This window comes from Salminus brasiliensis, chromosome 20, assembly GCF_030463535.1.
Source record: "Salminus brasiliensis chromosome 20, fSalBra1.hap2, whole genome shotgun sequence".
Classification (NCBI taxonomy): domain Eukaryota; kingdom Metazoa; phylum Chordata; class Actinopteri; order Characiformes; family Bryconidae; genus Salminus; species Salminus brasiliensis.
The window spans coordinates 20,983,621-21,004,927 of record NC_132897.1 but is presented as its reverse complement, the minus strand read 5'-3'; the positions used below and the strand labels follow the sequence as shown (position 1 = coordinate 21,004,927).

At 39.9% G+C, this 21,307-nt stretch overlaps 1 protein-coding gene across 6 annotated transcripts in view; it reads left to right on the top strand.

The window, feature by feature from the left end:
• The window catches only part of edil3a (EGF-like repeats and discoidin I-like domains 3a), a 243,439-nt gene that overhangs the window by 24,822 nt on the left and 197,310 nt on the right, over positions 1 to 21,307 (top strand). For 4 of the 6 annotated variants that reach the window (XM_072664771.1, XM_072664769.1, XM_072664770.1 and 1 more), the window contains exon 2: positions 10,467 to 10,595. The exons of the other annotated variants lie outside the window; for them this stretch is intronic. In XM_072664771.1, coding sequence (XP_072520872.1) covers positions 10,467 to 10,595 — 129 coding nt within the window. The remainder of the gene's footprint in view (positions 1 to 10,466; positions 10,596 to 21,307) is intronic. 6 annotated transcript variants of the gene reach the window in all.

Genomic DNA, 21,307 nt, shown 5'->3' with positions numbered 1-21,307 from the left:
GAAGGAGCATCGCACTCACTGGGCATTGCAAATGTTAGGCAATGTTCTGACAGTGTGAGGTAATGTCCTTCTTTTAGGGTGACTGTATTTCAATTTCCAAAAAAGAGGACAATGGGGAGACATGGCTGTCTGCCATGTTGTGGCGGAGGGGCTTCAAGTAGGCCCAAGTTATAAACCATGGCAGTGTGTATGATTAGTCTTCTTTCATTTCAATTTGCATTTTAAGTAAAACTAAGAAAAAAGTAAAAAAAAAAAAACCCAAAAAAATAAACAATTTTTCTTTTTTATGCCAGTAGAAAAATCTATAAAATAAAAAAATGCAACAGATACTGTGATCTAGGCTATAACTGTAAAATTGATTTAAATATTGATTTGAAACTTAATGATTTCGGCTAGGACATTAGATCGTTATCGCATTAGACAATATTCTTTTCTAAGCATATCAAGGATACTGTTAGTGCTTCATAAACACTGATCAGCTGCAGGTTTCGTTACAAACAGTGTAATTTGACAGGTTTAATTAGATGAAGTGCAGCAGACATTGAATAGTGTTTTAATTATTTTGTGATTACATGTATTGTGATAAATAGTGTTTTGTAAAAAAAAAAAGTCTTTAAATTTTGTGATAGTCAGCTATTCCAAGCTATGCCAAGATTTCCATTCTTTAAATATCTCAAGTATTTTATGAACAACAAGAGCTTTACATTGTTTCACATTCAAAGTTTAATATTAATGATTTTATATGATTGATATGATTTTAAACTTTCTTTTTAAATGGTCATTTGAGTGATATGATTTGAGCGTTTGAAGTTTGATCAGAAGTTATTCTTTTTCACGTCAATGTGTCAAATATTGATTTTGCCATTCAGTACTGACATAATTTAATGAAAACAAATATAATTTCCCCCTATTGTCTCCTTTTTGCAGCACTGCAGACTCTTTCCATTTTTATTCATTGACTCATTGTTGTGAATAGCCCTCTTTAGCTTCTCTAAATAGTGTCTGTTTTGTTTATCTGATTGTGTATCTGTTTCCTCCTATAGTTTATATGCTAATTAGACTGCAGCTCATTGCTGTGTGTTGGATACAGTCCACTGTTAGTCCCGGTATTTACTGAAGCAGTCATGTTTATTACATTTTCTCTAACAGCAGCAGAATGAAGTACAACCCCTTGATGCCTTTTCTTTGAGGGACCGGGTTCGTGCAGCTTTCTGTTCTCTAATGCTAGTAAACAGCATATGTCAATGCTAGTGAATAGCATATGGCATGAAAGATTGAGCTCTTTTCTTTCAAGGAAGGTCTCTCAAGGTCTTGCAGCCTTTTGATAAACAGAATATGCTATTTTGGTTTTAGTGGCTATGGGGTCATTCTGAACAATTATAGCAATAGATATTTAAAAACAACTTATTATAATGCTGAGTGCAGAGGAGGATGTTATCAAAACATGAACGTCCAGAAATGAAATGATCATCAACCACACCAGACATTCCTTAGATATGAGTGTGTGTGTGTGCGTGTATGTGTATGTGGGAGTGAGCGTGTGGGTTAGTGGGTGAGTGCACATGTGTGAGTTGAATAGCTTTTCCTCCAGGGTATTTTTGAAAGCAGGATCACATCCATACACAAGTATGGATTGTGTACACTTGCATAGTAATTATGATACTGTATAGAAGAGCACCAGTACTGCAAATATGTTGCTCATGGAAATTAAAAAAGAGGCTATGTAAAATGTATTCGTTAAATTTTGGACATTTTGGAATATTGGGCTTTCAGTGATTTCCTTTTGAGGTTTTTCAGAAATCAAAACAGAGTCAGAAATAGACATACTGCATGCCTTCATTATTGGTTAATGTCCCTCAGCAAGTACCATCCTGACCAGGCAGTTTTGGAAGCCATCAACAAGCTTTTGGAAGAATTGGTTCAGTAGAGTTCAGTATTTGTTGGTTTCTTGGTACTGACCCGACTCTTAAGCACAGTCCACATACTTTTGATTAGGTTTAAGGATCGAAAAACATTCCAAAAGCTTAAATGTTAGCCTGCTTCCTCCATTCCACAACCATATTTTAAGTGTGTTTAGGGTCATTGTCATGTTGCAAAATCCAACCTTGTCTTAATTTCAACCACCTATCTAATGGTTTGAGGTTATGCTGAAGAACTCTTAGGCAAGTCATTGTTCCATTCACTTTGTGCCATATACCGGTTCCAATACAGCCTCATAGCATGTTACTACCACTATGCTTAACAATTGGTCATCTTCAGGGGGTCATCTTCACTCCTCCTAACATCTTTGTCTCTACTGACTATTAAAACTTCTTCTAGAAGGCTTTTACTTTGTCCATGTGGCCAGCTGCAAACTTTAGTTGAGCTTGAGGGTGTTGATTTTCCAGTCTTTCTTGAACAGCAGCCTCTTAATCTATGGGCTTGGGTTTAAAGTTTTTGTAGCTACATCTCCCAATAACCTGTAACACGTACTTATAGCTGTTTGCACTGATGATCGAGGAATCTGCAGTTGTTTAGAAATGGCTCAAAGACATTCCTGACATGCACCTTGGGATTTCTTGGACTTTCCCATTGTTCTGTATGATGGTCAGTCCAATGAGTGCTGTCAAACACATTCTTTTTATGTGAGCACTGAGAAGCTACCAGCTGTAGTCAATCAAGATCACATACAAGAAGTTAAACTACATTTTGGAGCATTTAGCTCCAGTAAACTAATAATCGAAGCGTGTGTATGTATATTTTTGTCCCTGTGTTGTTTTCTGATAATAATAATAATAATAATAATAATAATAATAAAACTTGCACCATGTATAGGTGTAAAACAAAAGTTATACTTTAAACTGTAACAATACAAACACAGGATAATCTCTGCTTAACACACACATTTACTTATTGTACTTAGATTTCATTCATGGACAGAGAAGGGAAAATCTAACACACAGTAGCATTAATGGAAAGTGTGTATGTATGTTTGTATCTATTAATATCTGATTGATAGCTATGTTTTGTAGGGTGCAGTCTCATCAGGACTGTGTTTTGATTTACTGTATGATGGGGAAACTGTCCGATTGTAAATAGTCTTGAATAATTCACCATAATCTTTTGCCTTTGGCCTTGCATCTTTGGGGATTTGCATATTTTGAAGATGATCTCATGGCTATCAACATGTGATATGAGGTAATAAGATACAAGCTAGTGGCTAGTCCGTATTTACATTTCATCTCATATTTCCCATCTTGTCATGCCCTTGACAGCCTTTGACATTTTGCTGAGCAAGAATTGATCCTCCACAGATGAACATAATTCATACATGAACAAGGCCCCAATCCTTTCAAGATGAATAACCTTGTTTTAGAGGAGGGTGGAGAAAAAGCAGATGGAATCAATGGAAGATTCCTGTGCAGAAGGTGAGGTGTAAATATGTCAATTAGCGACTGCTTGTCGAATTCGTAGCTCTATAACGTTAATTTGCTGTATTGCATTCACGGGATAGAGAACCTTTCAGAGAGTCAGACCAAGTGAGAGAATTTGCTTGTTATCAGAATTGCTTTTTTGAGCATTAAGCTCCCTACACTCTTAAAAATAAAGGTGCTACTAACTAGAACTATTTTTGGAAAAAGGGATGCGTGAAGAACATTTAAAGAAACATTTAAGGTTTGAAGAAGTCTTTACACTCCGAAACCGAAACCCTGCAGAAGGTCTTAAATATAAAGAGATGGATTTAACATACAGTATCTTGTGGAGTCCCACTGGGTTCTATTTTAGGGCCTATGAAACTGATGTTAATTATAACAGCAATTTAGTTGTAAAAGTAAGCAAGACTTGGCTACATGGTCTAAGGGGTTCTAAAGGATAATGATGTTGGTTCCACTGTTAAGTACCTCTTAAGTGCTGCTTTGACTTTTTCTCAGCCCGATCTTCTCTTGTAAATTTTACATTGGTGGCTGACACATTTGATCAAGACCAACTGCCCAAGCTTGGTAATGATAATCCAATCCCGCAGTTCATTTCTTTTTTGTGTGAGCCATTAGGATAAATCAGCAAGCGAGTCAGGCACTTGCAGATCCTAACCGCTGCACTGCTCTCCCACTGTTTGCAGGTAGTAAATAATTCAGAATCCTGATCAGGAGTTCAGTGTTCTGGCCCAGCTGTCAAGGGTGCTCTCGTGTATTCCCACACCTGCCTGATCACATGCCCATGGATACAGTTCTAATTATATCCTATCACCTTCTAATGTATTCCTCTGCTGTCCTCAGTAGGTAGTAGAATCTGCAGAGGCTCTGAGAGTGCATGCATCTACTTGTGTTCATGTCCATTTGGTTCTTTTAACTGACACATGCGTTCTGGATGTTACCGGTAGTCCCTGCAGCTCCTGGGGGCCTTTTAGGAATTCATTGGAATATTCTAGCCTCTGATTATGCACCATTAACTTGTATTTTCTGGTATGAGAACACTGGACTGTAGAAATATTAATCTTAGCAAACAAATAAATGCATTAGTGCTTTACAGAATCGTATAGTAAAACGAAAGGAATGCAAAATCATTAATATAAGTAGTGCGTCTTGCTTGGACTGAACACATACCGCATAAATTGGTCCAATGCAGCTTCCCATCTGCTCAGTCATATCCATAATTCTTTTGTGAGAATGCTGCTAATCCCTGATGTGTTTAATGGGCGAGCCAGCTGACGATGTATGCAATGAGTCAGTAGAGCATATGCACTCAGGTGGTTTGCCAAGCTTTGTCTTTGAAGTATGTGAAATTACTGGCTTTGCTCTAAAGAGTCTTTGGAAGTTTGGGGTTTATGCCACTTCTGCAGTAAATTTGCATAAACAAACAAACAAAAAAAATGGTCCATGATTTTTGTTGCATGATCATCAGAATGTTCAGTTGCAAACAGCCTCAGAATTCCAGTTTATAGTGACCGTATGCCGTAGGGTCCAGCCAAGACCGGCCTCATGTGGCTGTAGGCGTCAGAGGTTGGGTCCATGTGTGAGTCTTGCTGATGGCAGCTTATCATTTTCACCCACTTCTTCCATCTGTCCATGGTTTTGGAAGTGGTGTCTGTTAACACAACAAACCTCAGTACTCGACAACTGTCGCAAATCGCTTGTTTGGACTGTGCCATCTCACACCTTTCATTTCTGCAAACATTAAAATGTTAGATGCCTCAGCTGCCCTGCACGTCTTCACAGTATCACATGTTTGCTGATATAGAGCTGGTTGACGTGGTGGATTGAGAGAGACAGAGAGGGGGAGGGAGATGGAGCTGGCAAGTGACTCCCCAGCATCTGCGACATCGATCGGGCTGGCACTCCGTCCGGAGCGAGGAAGGACCAGCCATCATCAAATGCTGCGTCTGTGACAGGCAGAGTCCTCCGCCAGCTCCAAAGGGGGAAGTAAGAAGGGGCCGTGATGGACAGTTGGCCTAGTTGAGTAGTCCTAGTTGCATCTTACAAGATTGCGAAAGTAGTAATGTGCAACCTGGGCAAGAATGCTGCTTGCTGAATGTATAAGTTGTGTGGCTTGACAGGGCCTATGAATAATTTACCTCTTTTATCAGGCCCCTCATACTTCTTTAACTTTACAGTACTTGTCTTTTGACCCAGTTTTTTTTCCTCTAAACCCCACCAGGCTTCACCTGTCCTGCAGGTAAACTTGACGAAAGCAACTCTCATGACTCGTCTGTTTGTGTCCTGGTTCCCTTTTGTCTGTTCTTAATTGAAAACATTGATTTTGGGGATAGACACATGTAAATCACCAGGACCCAGCCTTCCGTTCAGAATTAAGCGCCATCCCTCATTCACCAGTGACATGTAAACACAGTCAGGGAGAACAAGCTAGTGTAACGAGTCAGCCATTAATGAGCCATGTTTCTCTAATGCCTCCATGTTTCAACTCGTTCCTCATTAAAGTTTCAGATCTCTGAAGTATAGCTTGGATAAAAGAGACTCCCTGCCCCTTTCTTACACGCCAACTCAAAGCCAGAACACGTGTATTCAAAGCAGATGTTTCGTTCATGTTTTATGGATCAGATTAAGTGGGGCACCAGGGTAAAAACTCGGCAGGATGTTCTTGCATAAAGCAAACAGCTATGATTGGGGAGTGATTCTAATAGTGTTTCTAATGAGTCATGGTGGCGACAATGGCACTGACAATGGCGTTGACATTCTGTCACCATCTGAAGAACTGAAATGCACCTCAGGTCAGCTGGTGTCTCTGGAGAAAGACCAGGATTGACATGATCTTCTTTTGACAGTTGTGGAGAATTTTTACGGAACTACTGTCCATTTGACTCCATTTGAGAACCACTGTTCTTATTTTACCTCAAGATCTGAGTGAATAGTCTGTGAGGGATGACTGACTGTAACGTAGATGTTGTATAATACTAACTGAAAATTTCTTAGGACATTTTTACACATAAGTCCACACCCAGGACCGATTCTGGGCTCGTTAGAAGCAGATAGCGTCCACACCTGGACTACTAACTGAACCCCCAGACCATTGATTTTAGTAGAACCAGAGATCGGTGCTCAGGAAAACAGCTTTCACACTTGACCAAACGTACCTAACCCGCGAAGCAAGCAAAGCTGGGTCTGGAAAAAAGCTCTAGTGTGAAAACGCCCTTAATCTTGTTAGTCTAGGGTTTTCTTCCAAATTGCGTAACTCTGAATTGGAAAACAACTCAAGATAAAGTGCTAATGATGTTTGCTTGCCTTCTCTCTCACACAATGGCGGTCCCTTCTCCATCTCCATCTGGAATTTTCCTTGGCAAATCTACAATACGTACTGTTACTTTTATACATCTGGAAATGACAGTCCATTCAGATTCTGTCAAATAAACTGTGAACCATAAAAGTTATTTAGTTAGCAGATTACAGGAAAAGCTCCTCCTCTACTTCCCATCAAGCTTCTAACAGTTGTATGACATAAATCTCCTGTTAAATTGTGGATGCCTCCACTGAGAAAAACATCCTTGTCTCCATCCCGCAGTGAACAATTACTGTAGTTTGCTCTCCTCATTCTGCCTCAGTGCTCAAAATTGTCCCTTGCTTAGAAGTCTCTTCAGTCTGGATGGAAGCACTTATCAGAACGGAATGGGATGGTGAGCGGGCTTACTCAGACAAGGGGTCTCTGGGAAAAGGAAAAGAGAGAGAGAGAGAGAGAGAGAGAGAGAGAGAGAGAGACAGAAAACCTCATATCCCCTCGAGGAACTGCTGAATGAGACTTTCCAAATTGCTCCTTTGGACTGAAATCTCTGGAGTCTGCTCAGTGTTTATGCTTGAACTCAAGGCAAGACCAGTGCAGGGTGAAGCCACCTACCTCACACTGACCGAGGTCTGTCCGCACCACTGTTATTATGGGGTTGGGATCCTGTCAAACCATCAACCACCAAGTCTTCTGTGGCTTGGGTTGGTTTAACCAAGTTGAAAGTCTCATGTGATGACGTATATATATCAAAGGGAAGAAAGTAATCTAGGGTTTGAAAGAACCCTTTTGATGAGAGTTTCCTTGAAGGATTGATGATTTTTGCCATTTTGCCTCCGTACACCACCTCAGTGGATTTTGAAAAAAAAAAAAAAAAGTAATCAGGATGTGGTTAAAGTGTAAGATTTCTGGGCTTAATAAAAATACTGCATTAACAATTTAGGAGTTAGACATTTTTTTTGCATAGTCAATCCATTTTCATAGGCACAAAAGTAATTGGATAATTAACTAATAATTGTTTTTATACAGAGGGGTTACGAATGTTCTTCTTGAGACCGCTCAAGAAATTCAACCTGCCACAGACCCTGATGATCCAGTTCTACACAGCGATCATCGAGTCCATTCTCACAGCCTCCATAACTATCTGGTTTGGTTCCTCCACCTCACAAGAAAGAGCCAAACTCCAGCGCATCATCAGGACAGCAGAGAGGATCATTGGATGTAACCTGCCATCACTTCAGCAGATCTACACCAGCAGGATGAGGAAGCGGGCTGGCAAGATTACATCTGACCCCTCACATCCTGGACACCTCCTCTTCCAGACACTCCCCTCTGGTAGAAGACTGCGGTCTATCAAAACACGTCATGCTAACAGCTTCTTCCCCAGAGCTGTAGCGCTCCTTAACCACAGTGGACACCTCCCACTGTAAACCTCAAAACATACAACTGAACTGTACCAAACCAGACTGAACAGCTATTTTGCACTCTGCCTATTTGCACTATGTCTATTTGCACACTGTACAGATGTTCTTTTCTGTAAATATCAGCTCTTTACTTTCTGTAAATATCAGCTCTTTATTACCTTTAGTACTTTTTATTTTTTTAATTTATCCCTTACCCTATTTATTGTTTAGTGTCATTTTTCCTTTAGTTTAAGACTGTGTTCTGTGTTTTTTGTTACTTGTCATACGTGTTGCTCTCACCAAGACAAATTCCTTGTATGTGTAACATACTTGGTGAAATAAAGAGATTCTGATTCTACTGTAGGACTACTGGTCTATGAAACTACTGGTAACAAAAAGGTCCAATCAAACCAACAGAAAACATCTGAAAAGGCCAGTCTGTCCAGTCCTGGAACAAGATTCCTTGGGCAGATTAAATAAGGTATGGAGTAGGAAAGAAAGAATTATTTCCCATCATCTGTCAAACATGGTGGAGGCACTGTTATGACATGGGCATGTGTGGCTGCCAGTGGAACTGGGTCATGGATATAGGTCAACAGAATGTTCTTAAATGGTCGTTTAACCCAATTGAGCAAGTTTTTTTACTTTACTGAAGACGGCACTGACGGCACAAAGACCCACAAACAAGCAGCAACTGAAGGCCTGGCAAAACATCTCAAAAAGAGGAAACCCAGCTTTTAGGGATTTCTGACTAAACAGTTAATGCAACATTTTGGTTAAACTCCTGGAATTCAAGCTGAAAGTTCACACATTAATTACATCTTTATTGCTTAAGTTCAGATCCATTAGGGTGGTATAAAGAAGCAAAATGACAAAGATTGTGTCACTGTCCAAATACTTGTGAATACTCATATTTTGCCACATGTCCTGCCTTTCCAGCTTTATTTGCTCTTGTACACTGCATCCCAAATGTCACCATCTTGCCTCACTCCTTGTCCTTTGGTGTTCCTGTCAGAGCAAGGGAATCCACAGATGTGAAACCAACTCCAAAGGACAGGCCCTCAGGACACTCCAAAAGCTTTAGTTACACAAGACTCCACAGCCTCTGCAGGTTCATAAGCTCCCTTGAACAGGATATGCTTACCACACAGCAGCCGTACCTCTTTTCTTTCTTTTCCTGCTGTGTTTTTAATTTAGCCAGTTACCATCCTTCCATCCCATTCTCCTGTCCTCTTTTCTCCTTTTTTAGACTCCTTTCATGTCTCTGTTGCCATGTTAAGACTGTAGTGACTGCCTTTCTATGTTTGCCTCCAGCACAAACGTCTCTCTGCTCGTTTTATTTCCCCCCTGGCCACCAGATGCAAATTCCCTCCAGCCACTGTATCCAATTAGCAAGATGCTGCCTTTCCTCCTCCACTTACCCTCCTCCATCACGTCGGTGTTATGTGGTGGAAGGTTTTTCCCGTTTTCCTCCATATGCCTTTGATGAGAACTAATAGACTCACCAGTGTCATAGCAGTTTGTACGTTATTATCTTTGTGTATCTGTTTGGCATAAGATGAAATTTCTATAAAAACTTCAGAGCTTCAGAAAATTCCTTTAGGCCACATTTTAATGTACGGTATATGCCTGACTCTGCAAATCTGCCAGTGAGAAATGGGACATGTATATAAGGAAGACCTGCAGGCATTGTAGAACCAGGCTTTTTTGAACTGCCCACTGCTTCCGAAGCATCCCCCTCATCTTTAATCCAGAGTTTTATACTGTTTGAACCACATTTACTCCTTTCTCTCCATTTTTTCCCCATATTTCTACTGCTTTTATTGTGCAAACTCGTACATGTCAGCAGGTTTGGCCTGTAGCATTCGGGTTATACGGTAAGGGTATCCTTGATAAACGGCTCCCGCAGTGAATACAGCAGCAGACTCACATGGTACTACTTTAGCACTTCATGTTTTATGTGGTGTGAATATTAGTGTCATGGCTGTAGGGGGATCTGAAGAGACCCTCCAGGTCAGATGTAAATAGTGAGGCGTTCCCTGGTTTAGTTGAGTGAGTTCCAGGCCACTTGCGAACTACTGGCTACTGGATGTGGATAGCAACGTTCAGCAATGTCTAAATTGCTGAGCCACTGTATTGTGCTGTTCATTTAAAAATCGAATGTGGTTTTTGTGGAGCACAGATGACGAGAGGTGTGAAGGATAGTTTTAAGCGATCTGCACTGACATAAATACACCCACAGGTTATGAAGTGTGAACAACCCGAACCAGATGCTCCTCCATAGCTTTTAAGAGGTAGAGAATTCCTTTCAGGCTTCAGCCCTTTAACATCTCTTTTCTCTGCTTTTGTTTGAAGGGGAAAGATGCGAGCCAAACCCATGCGAGAATGGAGGTGCATGCCTCTCGGCTCTGAGTAATGAGGCCTACACGTGTGAGTGTCGTCCAGGCTTTACAGGGCCAAACTGTGCTAGTAATATGGAGGTTGGTAAGTGACCTAAACCATTGCTATTGATTGTAATTGCTGCTGTTGATCTGCAACGGTGTTGGCCTGCAAACCTAAACATCTGTTTTATTGAGGCTGTGATGTGGCCTTCTCGAAGTTTTGAGGATTGATTAAAGTAATTGCAAGATATCTATCATTTTTTGGAGTCCCAGAGGGGTCTATTTTGGCTAATTGTAGCAGTAAGTTAGTCATGAGAGTGTCTGAAGACCTGAAGTGTTGGCCCATGTACAGGGCATAAGGGCTTAAGCCACTTGTACATAGCATTACATTTATACCCCTCGGAAATGTATTTTTTCAATTAATAATATAGTCAAAGAGTGACATGACAAAACATCAGGGGGTAGGGGTGGTCACTGGTCATTACCGAACAGTTAATTCACAGGCTAAATATCCACTAATAATAATTTCAGGCTCTCTTCTATAGGTCAACCATCAGCACTTTGCATTGCTCTTAGACTATTAGCTAAATTCCCATTCTGTATCCTATTGGTATTAAACCCCATAGCTTCTGTCTTACTCCACATATCTGCTTATTCTTCTCAACTGAAGCCTTACACAGCACTCCCTCTTTGCATTATTTGGTGCTCCAAATTCTGTTCCCCATGTGCTGTTCCCCATTGTTCCCTTCCTTTTCTCTTATTCCTTCATTCTCTCACCTCCACCTATTTGCCTTCTCCACCCAACTCAGGATGCTCTCCTTCCATGTTCTTGGGGAATGTTTTATTGACATTCACACACAGCTTGAAAGGCAAGAAAAAGTAAAACACGCGAGGTTGCTCTCTCATCCAGACCACATGTTCGCAGCATGTCGCTACTGTGATTCTCCAATCCAGTGAACAGCATGAGCCGCTGAATGGAATTTACATGTTAGCGCTGCATTTTCGTACTTTTTCCGCTTTTAATGGAACACAGAGTGTGGCATTCCCTTCCTCTGTGCCTGTCGTGCAGGCCCCCACACATATAGACTTAGAAATAGGGCCATAAACTGTGGTTTTAATGTTGCAGCACTTATTAAGCATTTGGATTTGAATAGAGTAACAAAAACAGCCTGCCAAAATAAAAGAAGCAGGGTTCTAAAATAGATATACCCACATATCATAAGGGCATCAAGGGAAATAAAATAAAATACAATAAAAAATGTAGGTCGTGGGTCCAAAGTCAACCTGAAATTAGATCATCCTTTCATCCTTTAAAAAGATAGATTAATTGGTCTTTAAGGGAAAATCAGTTTTTAATATTCTGAATGATTCGGCTGTCTTCAGTAATATATATATGTATTTATATATATATTTTATATATTATATTTATTATATTTATATACATTAAGTAATCCCCAGTTTGGAAATACAAGGTCTTAAATATGCCATATATGCTCTTGCCTGTGGAACCTTGCCTTTGGCACCTCTTTTGACTCATCCTGTACTGCCCTTGTGTGTTCTGTCCACTCTGAAACCTTTAAAATCATTCACTCACATCCATGCTTGCCAGCTGCCTTCCTCAAGACTAGAATCTCAATGCAGAAAGTAGCTATACTTGAGTGAAGTATAGTGAAGTAAGAACATCATTCTTCACATCTTACACATGGGGATCAAACAAAAGCCGCATACCTTTTTATTAGCCCTTTCTTTCTCGCCTGTGGTTTCTACGTAATGGATTGCAGCACATCCTGCTGTCTTTTTAAACTTAGTTAAGCCAAAGAAGATGAGCTGGTTTCTACAGCTGTACTCCTCATTGCTAACATACTTAAACCTTTAGAGCGGCCTACAGGGATTATTTCAGGTATTTGTGAACCAGGGTTAATAGAGTTGTTTTAAACAATTTTGTTGTTTTTTTAAATGTTCTAAATGCTTCCTTGTGTCTGGGGTTTCGGCACATACAGTATTTTTTAATGCTGCTGCCCATTAGTAAGTCTCTATTAGCGCTCATACCCACTGTAAATCGAATATGCTGTCTTAATGCCGTAAGCCACAGTCCAAAGTATGTAGTCTACAGGCCAAATTAAGCATCACCTGATTTGACTCAGCCTTTCGCTTCGCTCTTAATAAAGCCACTCTCAGCACATGCATTTGAGCCCCTCATCCTCATTAATAGGGCTTTTGCTCCTCTAAAGACTTCACTCATGGACATCTGTAGCGCACATCCACTGTCCTGGACTCGGCTGGAAAGCATTAATTAATCAAAGCAGCAGGTTGATCCTTCTCCAGTAATGAGACTGGCCATGGAACATCAACATATTGGGTTTTGGGAGGCTGCTAAATGTCACAGCTTGCAGTAATTGGAACTAGAGGAATCTGGGTGAATTTCCTTCGCTAAGGAGATTATGTAGATTTCATACACATGTGATGATATGATGAGGGTTTATCATTACTTTGATTTGATTTTGGAGGACTAGCTGGGGCATTTTTTTTTTCAAATTCAGAAGGTTTTATTTATTGAACGTCTAAGAGAAGTAAAATTTGAGCAGCACTAAACCCAGCCTTAAGTATTCATACAAATTGAGTCAAACTGATCGAGGAGCTATTCCTTGTACTTGAAAGGCTTATTTATGTATTTAGTATCAGCAAGCACTGACCAAGCCATAGAATTACCAAACCACGCAAGACAAGACAAAACCATGCTTAACTTCCCTAATCTCCAACTGATTCATTTCAGCCTGCAAGTTATTGAATGGATCACATTTAAGTCTTAAGTAGTACTAAACCCAGTGTGGTAATGTGATGGCTAGCTAGATGCTAACATTAACAATTGCATAGTGACCCTAACGCTAAAGTGGTTTTAGTTTTGTCGGTGGCGGTTCTAGCTTATCTTTCTAGCGTATATTAAATAAATTCCAGTAAATAAATACAAATAAAAATAAAAACAAATGATGACACTATTCATTTTCTTGCCTTCTTTGATGCAAAGTCATCAAATCTATCATCCTGCGACAGGGCCACATCTGTGGTGGCATCACTCTGGTGTGTGAGTGGAGAGGAGAGTTCTATTAGCATGGGAGTCTCATGGGCCATGGGCTGTTACGGTGTGGTGTGGGGTTTGGACTCAAGTGCAGTTAAAGTTTGTTTTATTATGATCAAATGAGACAACTCCTTTTGTGGTGTGTGCTTGAACTCCCAACGTATAAGATAAGAGATAAGATAAGATAGTCCTTTATTAGTCCCGCAGTGGGGAAATTCACAGTGTGACAGCAGAAAGAAATATATATATCCCAGAGTATTTCCACTGTGCCACCACGGCAGTGAGGGGTGGCAGTATAAGCACTGATCTTAAGCAACACAAAAAGGCGGGAAAACAAACAAAGGAAAACCAGGAGTGATGTTAACTCAAACTAAAGACAACTCAAATGCTTTTCTCTTTTCTTTTCTGTTCACAGCTTAAACTTCACTTTTCACTTTTCTCTTCACAACATAAACCCACTGTTACCGTTCGCCCCTCTACAAAGGTGCAACAGGGAAGTGTGTTTGGCTAGGTGTATTTATACTGTGCCACACAGGTGGATCTGGTCAGCGTTGATTATCGCTGGGAATTCTGGGGCTTGGACTTCTTTGCTCCAACCCCACCAGCTTTCCTACTTTGCTGGCTGGGCCACCTGCTGGCGGCTGGCGGTACATGCTGCCTGCTCACATGGGCTGAGTATAAAAAAAGGGAAATCTTTAAGTAAGTCGACCCAGAGACGTTATAAATGAGGAGCCCAGCCACTGCTTGCAATATGAATTGGAGTTCTCCTTACGCTCAACATGGCGTCTATTTAAAGATAAAATCTCACCCTTTGCTGGTTAGAAGCGGAGGAAGGTCAGTGATATTGTTTGCTCTGCCCAGTTCTAATCATCTTTCATATTAGCATGGAAGTTCATTAAAACAGTTTTCATATGTATTGTCTTCACTGTTAGTAAGCAAAGCTGAGCTAAATGTAGAAGCTGATAGCTACATACGAGTTATTTGGTAATGGAGCGATTCATAATCCGAATAAACGATTATTCGTTTTAATAAGAAACAGATTATTCAGCTGTCAAAACATTTGTTTGTTTGGAATTTACCTGGTGGTCTGGTCATGTGAGGACCCACCTTTGTTCCCCAACCTAGGCATTATGTAGCCTATATCTACCACTGGTTACAGAAACAACCTGCAGTGGGGCAGAGGAGGTTCGCTAGAGAAAGAAAGAAGACCTTGCTGGTTGGCGCTGTAAAGTGTGCAAAGATAACAGTGTTTTTCCTCTTTTTTTTTTTTTTTTGGCATGTCAGATGCCCCCCTGGCTGGCTGCCCATGTTTCCCATACCCAAATCCTTACTATAATATTATTCCCTACTGTATTACTTTGGACACTGATATCATCATCATACATCTGCAGTAAATTTAACAAGCATCTTGTCATTAATTCACACTGGAATTGACCTTAAGTCAATAAAACAAAAAGACTACTGGTATTCCTTTTTGTATAAATGAGTCAAATTGATAAAGGAACCGTTCCTAGATCAGCCCGTACAAGACAGCTGATTAATGTGAGCCAAATCATTAGTCTTAATTGATATCTTTTCTAGGACTTATGTCCAGCTTGTATTTGGAGGGCCTATACACATATGCAGTACCTACAAGCACTGGCTAAGTCACATATTTACCAAACCACACTCACACCACACCTCACTTGGCTAAACAAAGGTAAACAAGACAAAACCATGCTGTTTTAAGTTCTCGGCTCTCCAACCGATAGCTTTCAGCCTGCTAAGATGGTGTTGTTTGCGTCTGCAAGTGATTGCGCTCTGACGAACTGTGCTATTGAGCACCTTCCTGCTGTCACTCAATAGGGTTTTGGCAGGGCACTTAGAAGCAGATGTAGAAAACATATTGATTGGGAACAAAAGATGCCGATAGCCATGCATCCGTCAAGTTATGTGTCTAAAGCCTGGCTTGGGCATCGAGAGAACGAGCAAACAAAAACAAAAACGCAGTAACTTTTTATTTATGTCAGCGCCATGTCTTTCTTAATGTGGGATTCATTGCTTTACAGTCCAGTAGACCACCTCAGGTCTACTCACATTACGCATGTCTGAGAATATTCTTTTTTGAGAAAGAAGGAATTTTAATGTTCTTCCTGAGGAACAAAGTGATATTTGGTAGCAAGCAACATGTGAAGACATGTAATGTATCTTTTAAGTGCACTAATATGATCCAGATGAGGGATGTAAAGGCTCAAAGCATGCTTTTGTAAGTGAGAGAACCCCTAGAAACCCACATGTCAACAGAGCAGCCTGTGGTTTTGAACGATGGATTCACCAGGCACCCAGGCTATGCTGACCAGTCTGGAAAAAGGAGACAGAAGCTCAAACTCTGAAAAGTGTTCTAAAAGAAACAGAGAGATTTAAGAATGGGCTCCTTCTTAATGTCTTTAATGTGTCTGGTTTGTTTTTTCAGTGTTCAACACCTTCAGGTTTGAGTGAGCTTTTATTGGGGAGAGAATGTGAGCCATCAGTAATGCATGCAGGAAACAGCTCCATCACTGATGACTAAGGATTTAATGGTCTTATTAAAAATTTGAAACAATTTTCTCTGGTTATGAGGCCTTTCCGAGACTGCGTAACTACGTGCTTTGGTTTAGTGATCTGGTTTTACAAAGGATTTAAAAAAAAAAAAAAATCTAAGTTGCAGTTTCTAAGTTTCTCATAGTTTCACACACACACATACAAAGAGAGAGAGAGGGAGAGAGAGAGGGAGCATACTTTCTTCTGATCCCTGGATATTCTGCTGAGATTCACTATAACATCATGCAAGAGCTTGTTCTACATGCGCCGTGTTCTCTGCTAGATAGACAGTCGAGGCCTATGAGGCCTCAAAGTTCTCGTTTGAAGTAACTAAATAGGCCACTGCATTCTCCACTGTAATTCATTACTGTACTGTTATTTCATGAACTCTGTATACTGTGTTTCAGCTCAAATTTACACTACATGCCTGTTTAGAAACAACTTGCTAGTATGTCCTGTAGCCTTGAACACTATGATGGGGGGGGGGTGCAAACTCAGAGGACTTGGCTGGAGTTTAGAGCTGCTTCTAGGTAGATGCATGAAGCCCCAAACACCGGTTTATGTGTAATCTGATTTTATATACTGCGTTTATAAAATCGGTTTATGTTTAATCTGTTAATGATAATTTGCTGTTGTGTGTGTGTGTGACATTAGTGAATTACTGAATACCTAAACTAAGTGATTTCTTTGTTTGTCAGCTATTCTTTGTGAGACAACAACAACAACATATTATGCATTAAATATGAAATCTGCATTTCCTTAATGAATCACAAAATGATTGTCTTGTTTAAGTGGTTTCCATTTCCAAGCAGTTGTAAAAAGTAAAAACGGGTGGTTACGCTGTACAATGAAATTCGTTCTGTGCTAATCTTTGAAGTTGTTTTTTTTTGTTTATGTGGGTGCCCCAGGAAGTTGCTATGGCGTTTCTAGGTAGTTGCAATGGAGTTTCTTAGTGGCTGATAGGGTTTTGCTTTGGTATCCCAAAAGGTGGCTGTGGTGTCTCAGGTGGTTGCTAGCATGTTGCCAAGTGGTTGCTGTGGTACCCCTTGTTGTTGTTGGCTGGGTGCTGCTAGTATATCATCAGCACATAAGAAGGGTGCACAAACTTTTGCACCCCATTTTTTCCTGTGGGGGAAAAGTTCTTTGATATATGTTGCTGCAGTCTAATATACAGACCAAACAATCTGGAACTGTGATGACATCTTGAGCCATTTGACAAGTTTGACAAAACACGAATAAAATAGAAGAAGAAGAAGAAGAAGAAGAAGAAGAAGAATATAAATTGAATAAAGATATAGTTGTGATGATAATAATAAAAACAAAGAGAGAGAGAGAGAGAGAGAGAGAGAAGGCCATAATGGTACTACCTGACCAAATACTCTGAGATAAAAACTTAGTTAGTTAGAAGGCATCACTGAACATTTGGAAAATGCTAACTTTGGAGAAGTTGGGCAGAGAAGTTCTATAGCCAAGATGTTTGTGGTTGACCTGAGGTCAGTGACTGAGAAGCCAGACTGGGGCATTAGTTAAGTCAGAAGGTCTCAGTGACTCAGTGTGTACTTATTTACAGTGGTGATAGCATGGAAAGTCTAGACTTTTTGAATTGTGTCCATATCTTAAAATAGTAGAGGTTAACCGACACTGACTCAGAAAAAAAAAGAGGTCCAGACGCTAAACTCCAAAGATTCACTCTAAAAATTATGGTTTCGCTAATAAATTAGGGCTCTTGTAAAGACATTCAGATTTCTCCACAAACCATTAATAAGGATGACGTATCTCCAGGTGCCTTTGCCATCCTGAAAACACTTCTAAGAGTTTTACCAGTGAGACAATCGAGACCCATTCGAAGATCAAATGTTAATGAATGGGAAGTGTCAGGTATCCCACCTGCTAATTCTGCTAATTGGCCATTTCGACAGTGGGGTGCCCTATAGGGATGAAGTAATCAGTTCACAGATCTCAAGGGCTTTTCCTGGAGACAATTTGGAAGTACATGGAGATATGGCACATTCGGAAAACTGAAGAAAGTGAACATGCCATAGAAGAACCACTTCCAGAAAGAACCATGTTTGTTATAACAAACAAATAAAAAACCTTCTCTCTTCGCTCTCAATGTAAAGGTTCTTTATCAATTTAAAGGTTACATCTCTAATAAAAAAAAGGTTTGTTATAGAACCAAAAGTGGTTCTCCTATGGCATCGGTCAAAGTACCATTTGTAGCGCCTTACTTTTTTAGAGTGTAAATGCAGAATAATGTTGCACTGCTTTATTCTTTGGTTTGTACAACTGCTGTATGAAAGCAGTAGAATACTCTAGGCCATTTGCTAGCGTGAATACCATCACAGTTGGAATCCGCAGTAGATATAATTAATCATGATCACAGAGTAAACTCCCTCTCCTGTTGCATTATTTTGCTTATTTAAGCTCCAGATCTTCCATGAAAAGCAATGCAGACTAGCTGAGTTACTCTTAAGCTATAGGAGTAAGGAAGTCTGCAACCATTAGCGTTTAAGAGGTTAAGCAAATCATAGAACAATGAATGTCATAAGATTTTATGTGTCTTGTGGAATCCGCAGTCTCCAATGTATGAAGGAAGGGAGGGTGTCTATTCAGTTTTTTTATTTTATTTTATATCTAGTCAGTCTGTGCACTTGTGTCCAGCTTCACCTTTATTCAATTCAATCTTATTTTCATAAAAATATTCAATTCAATTCAACAACCAAACACTGTTAGGCTTAGTCTTTGGTGCAGAATATAAATAGTGTCCGATATGTCCTTGATTGACTGAGATTAGGGGTGGGTGATATGGTAAAAATATTAGATCCTAATATTTAAAGACATTTTTATGATACACGATAACTATTGCATGTGAGGGCTGAGAAAATGCCTTCAGTAGCCACAGATTCTTAAAAACTACTATTCAAATATTCTCTTGTACTGAGCAGAGTGTTTTTATTGAAATTTAGCTGCACTTCATCCAGTTTAACTGGACTAATTCCACTCGTTTTTAACCTTTTTAACAAGCAGTTGATCAGTGTTTAGTAAGTCTTGGCAATATCCACGATATAAGCATATCATGTATCACAGTAACAGAATTTATTATGATGCGATAAAAAATTGTCATATTGCCCAGCCCTAAGTGAGACACATCCTAATGTTGCTGATAGATGGGATAGCAGCGGTATCTGTCAGATGAAAGGATAAAAAAATATATTTTAAATATATATTTTTGGCAAATCCTGTATGAGCCACAAGGGTTGTTATTATTTTTGCTGGTCGATCTATCCAGCTCATTTATTCATGTGCATTTAAGAGGATGGGGACTCTGTGGGAGCTCCCTGGTTGGTAATGCCAAACTCTGAAAGGTGACAGGTGGGCGTTTAGCAATGCCAGGTTCGAATGAAAGGAAAAGCAAGCAAACCTGGATGAACCAACATAAAGCAGTCAACTATGAGTCCAAACACAGCAAATCCTCAGCAGAACCTCTCATTTTACCGATTTGATCATTTTTAAGATAACACAGGATGAGATTGTGCATCACCCACCCCTAGTTGAGACTGTATGATGGTATGAAAAACTTAACCCTAGCTCAATTGAGTAAGATGGTAAAAAATAAGGCTTTGGATGCTCTTTGGAGAAGAACATCTCCATTAAGGAAGGTCTTCAAAGCAAATGAATATTTAGCAGTGTTATGGTATTTTATAGATTTTATATTATTAAGATGTAACCATAATATGCCAATGCTAATATGACATGAAAAATCAGGCTTTTGAAGAGCATTTTTATTTAAAAAAAAGGCCTTCAAAGCAAATAGCATCCATCCCTTCATTTAGTCATGGTTATGATGTAACCAATAATATGCCAATAATATGATCCCCAGTTCAGTGGAGTAGGTCTATAAATCAGGCTTTTGATGCTCTTGGGAGAAGAACATCTCCATTAAGAGAGGCCTTTAAAGCAAGCAGTATTCATCCCTACATTTAGTCACGGTTATGATGTTACCAATAATATGGCATCATCAGTGGAAATCTTAGGAGTCACAACCGCTGTTTTGCGTTCTTCTGTTGGTTTCTTCTTTCAAGCATCAGCAACTCAACCATGCTTCCACAGAGGCACAAAAATGAAACACTGGGTGGAATTCAGGGTGGCTAGCAGAGAACAGATCTAAACTACTGCAGTATTTAGGTGTTTTCCAATATTCTGAGCTGCAATCAGCATTTTGTTCTCCAACATTGGGGCAAGTCCTGCAAACTACTGACTGTAAAAGTCTTTAGCTTCAGCTTCACAGTTTCATCATAGTTAACATCATACACTGTATAAAAATGCTAGCTATAGATGCAACCAGGCCTCTATGAGTACCAGATGACTGCCAGAGGCGCAGTATTTACTCATGCGCTTGTGTATGGGTCGGCGTCATGTAGCCACACAAGTCACGCAAGGATATCCATTCGTTTTGCAAGATGGTCTGATGGTCAGCAGGAATGAGAGAGAAAACCGTCTTGACAGTGTTGTAATGGTAGATTCAGTGATGGTCACAACACATGAATTCCAGCTGTAAACTGGCCTTCACCTTTCTGTAGTCGCATGCATGCAGCTCATCACTCTAAATTCCCACAAGTGGATTTGAACAGTAGAGAAATGATGGTGTTCCTAATGTATGTTGACCGGCCTGTGTGAGAAACTGGGGATGGGGAGGCTGTTTTCTATTCTGTCCCAGAAGCCTTCCCTAGCAGCCGAGTGATTTCTCAAAGGTATAGGTTGTAGTTTCTGGCAAAATTCAAAGCGGTTTAATTGGATGCAGCATTTCTCCGTTCCGTACAGTAATAAACCAACATTTATGTTTTTCAGATTGTCATTTCATGGCTGGTTTCAATGGAAATGAGGCCACTGTTTTAGCATTCAGAGATCCTATCGTGACTTTTCTCTTGGATGATCACTTTGAGCTTTATGCCATTCAGAGAATGCTCTATTGTCTTTCTAAGTAGCGTAATAATTCATCTAGTGTCCTTCATGTGGACAGGCTATTGTAACCCATAATTTAGTTGTAGTCAGTGGTTGTAATCAAGCCAAGTGAAGCCATTGAAGGTGAAAACAAAACATGCTACCCACCCTAAAATGCTTAAAACATAAACATACAGAAATGCTTACTTTCAATAAGCATGGCAGGGGGAAATTGCCCC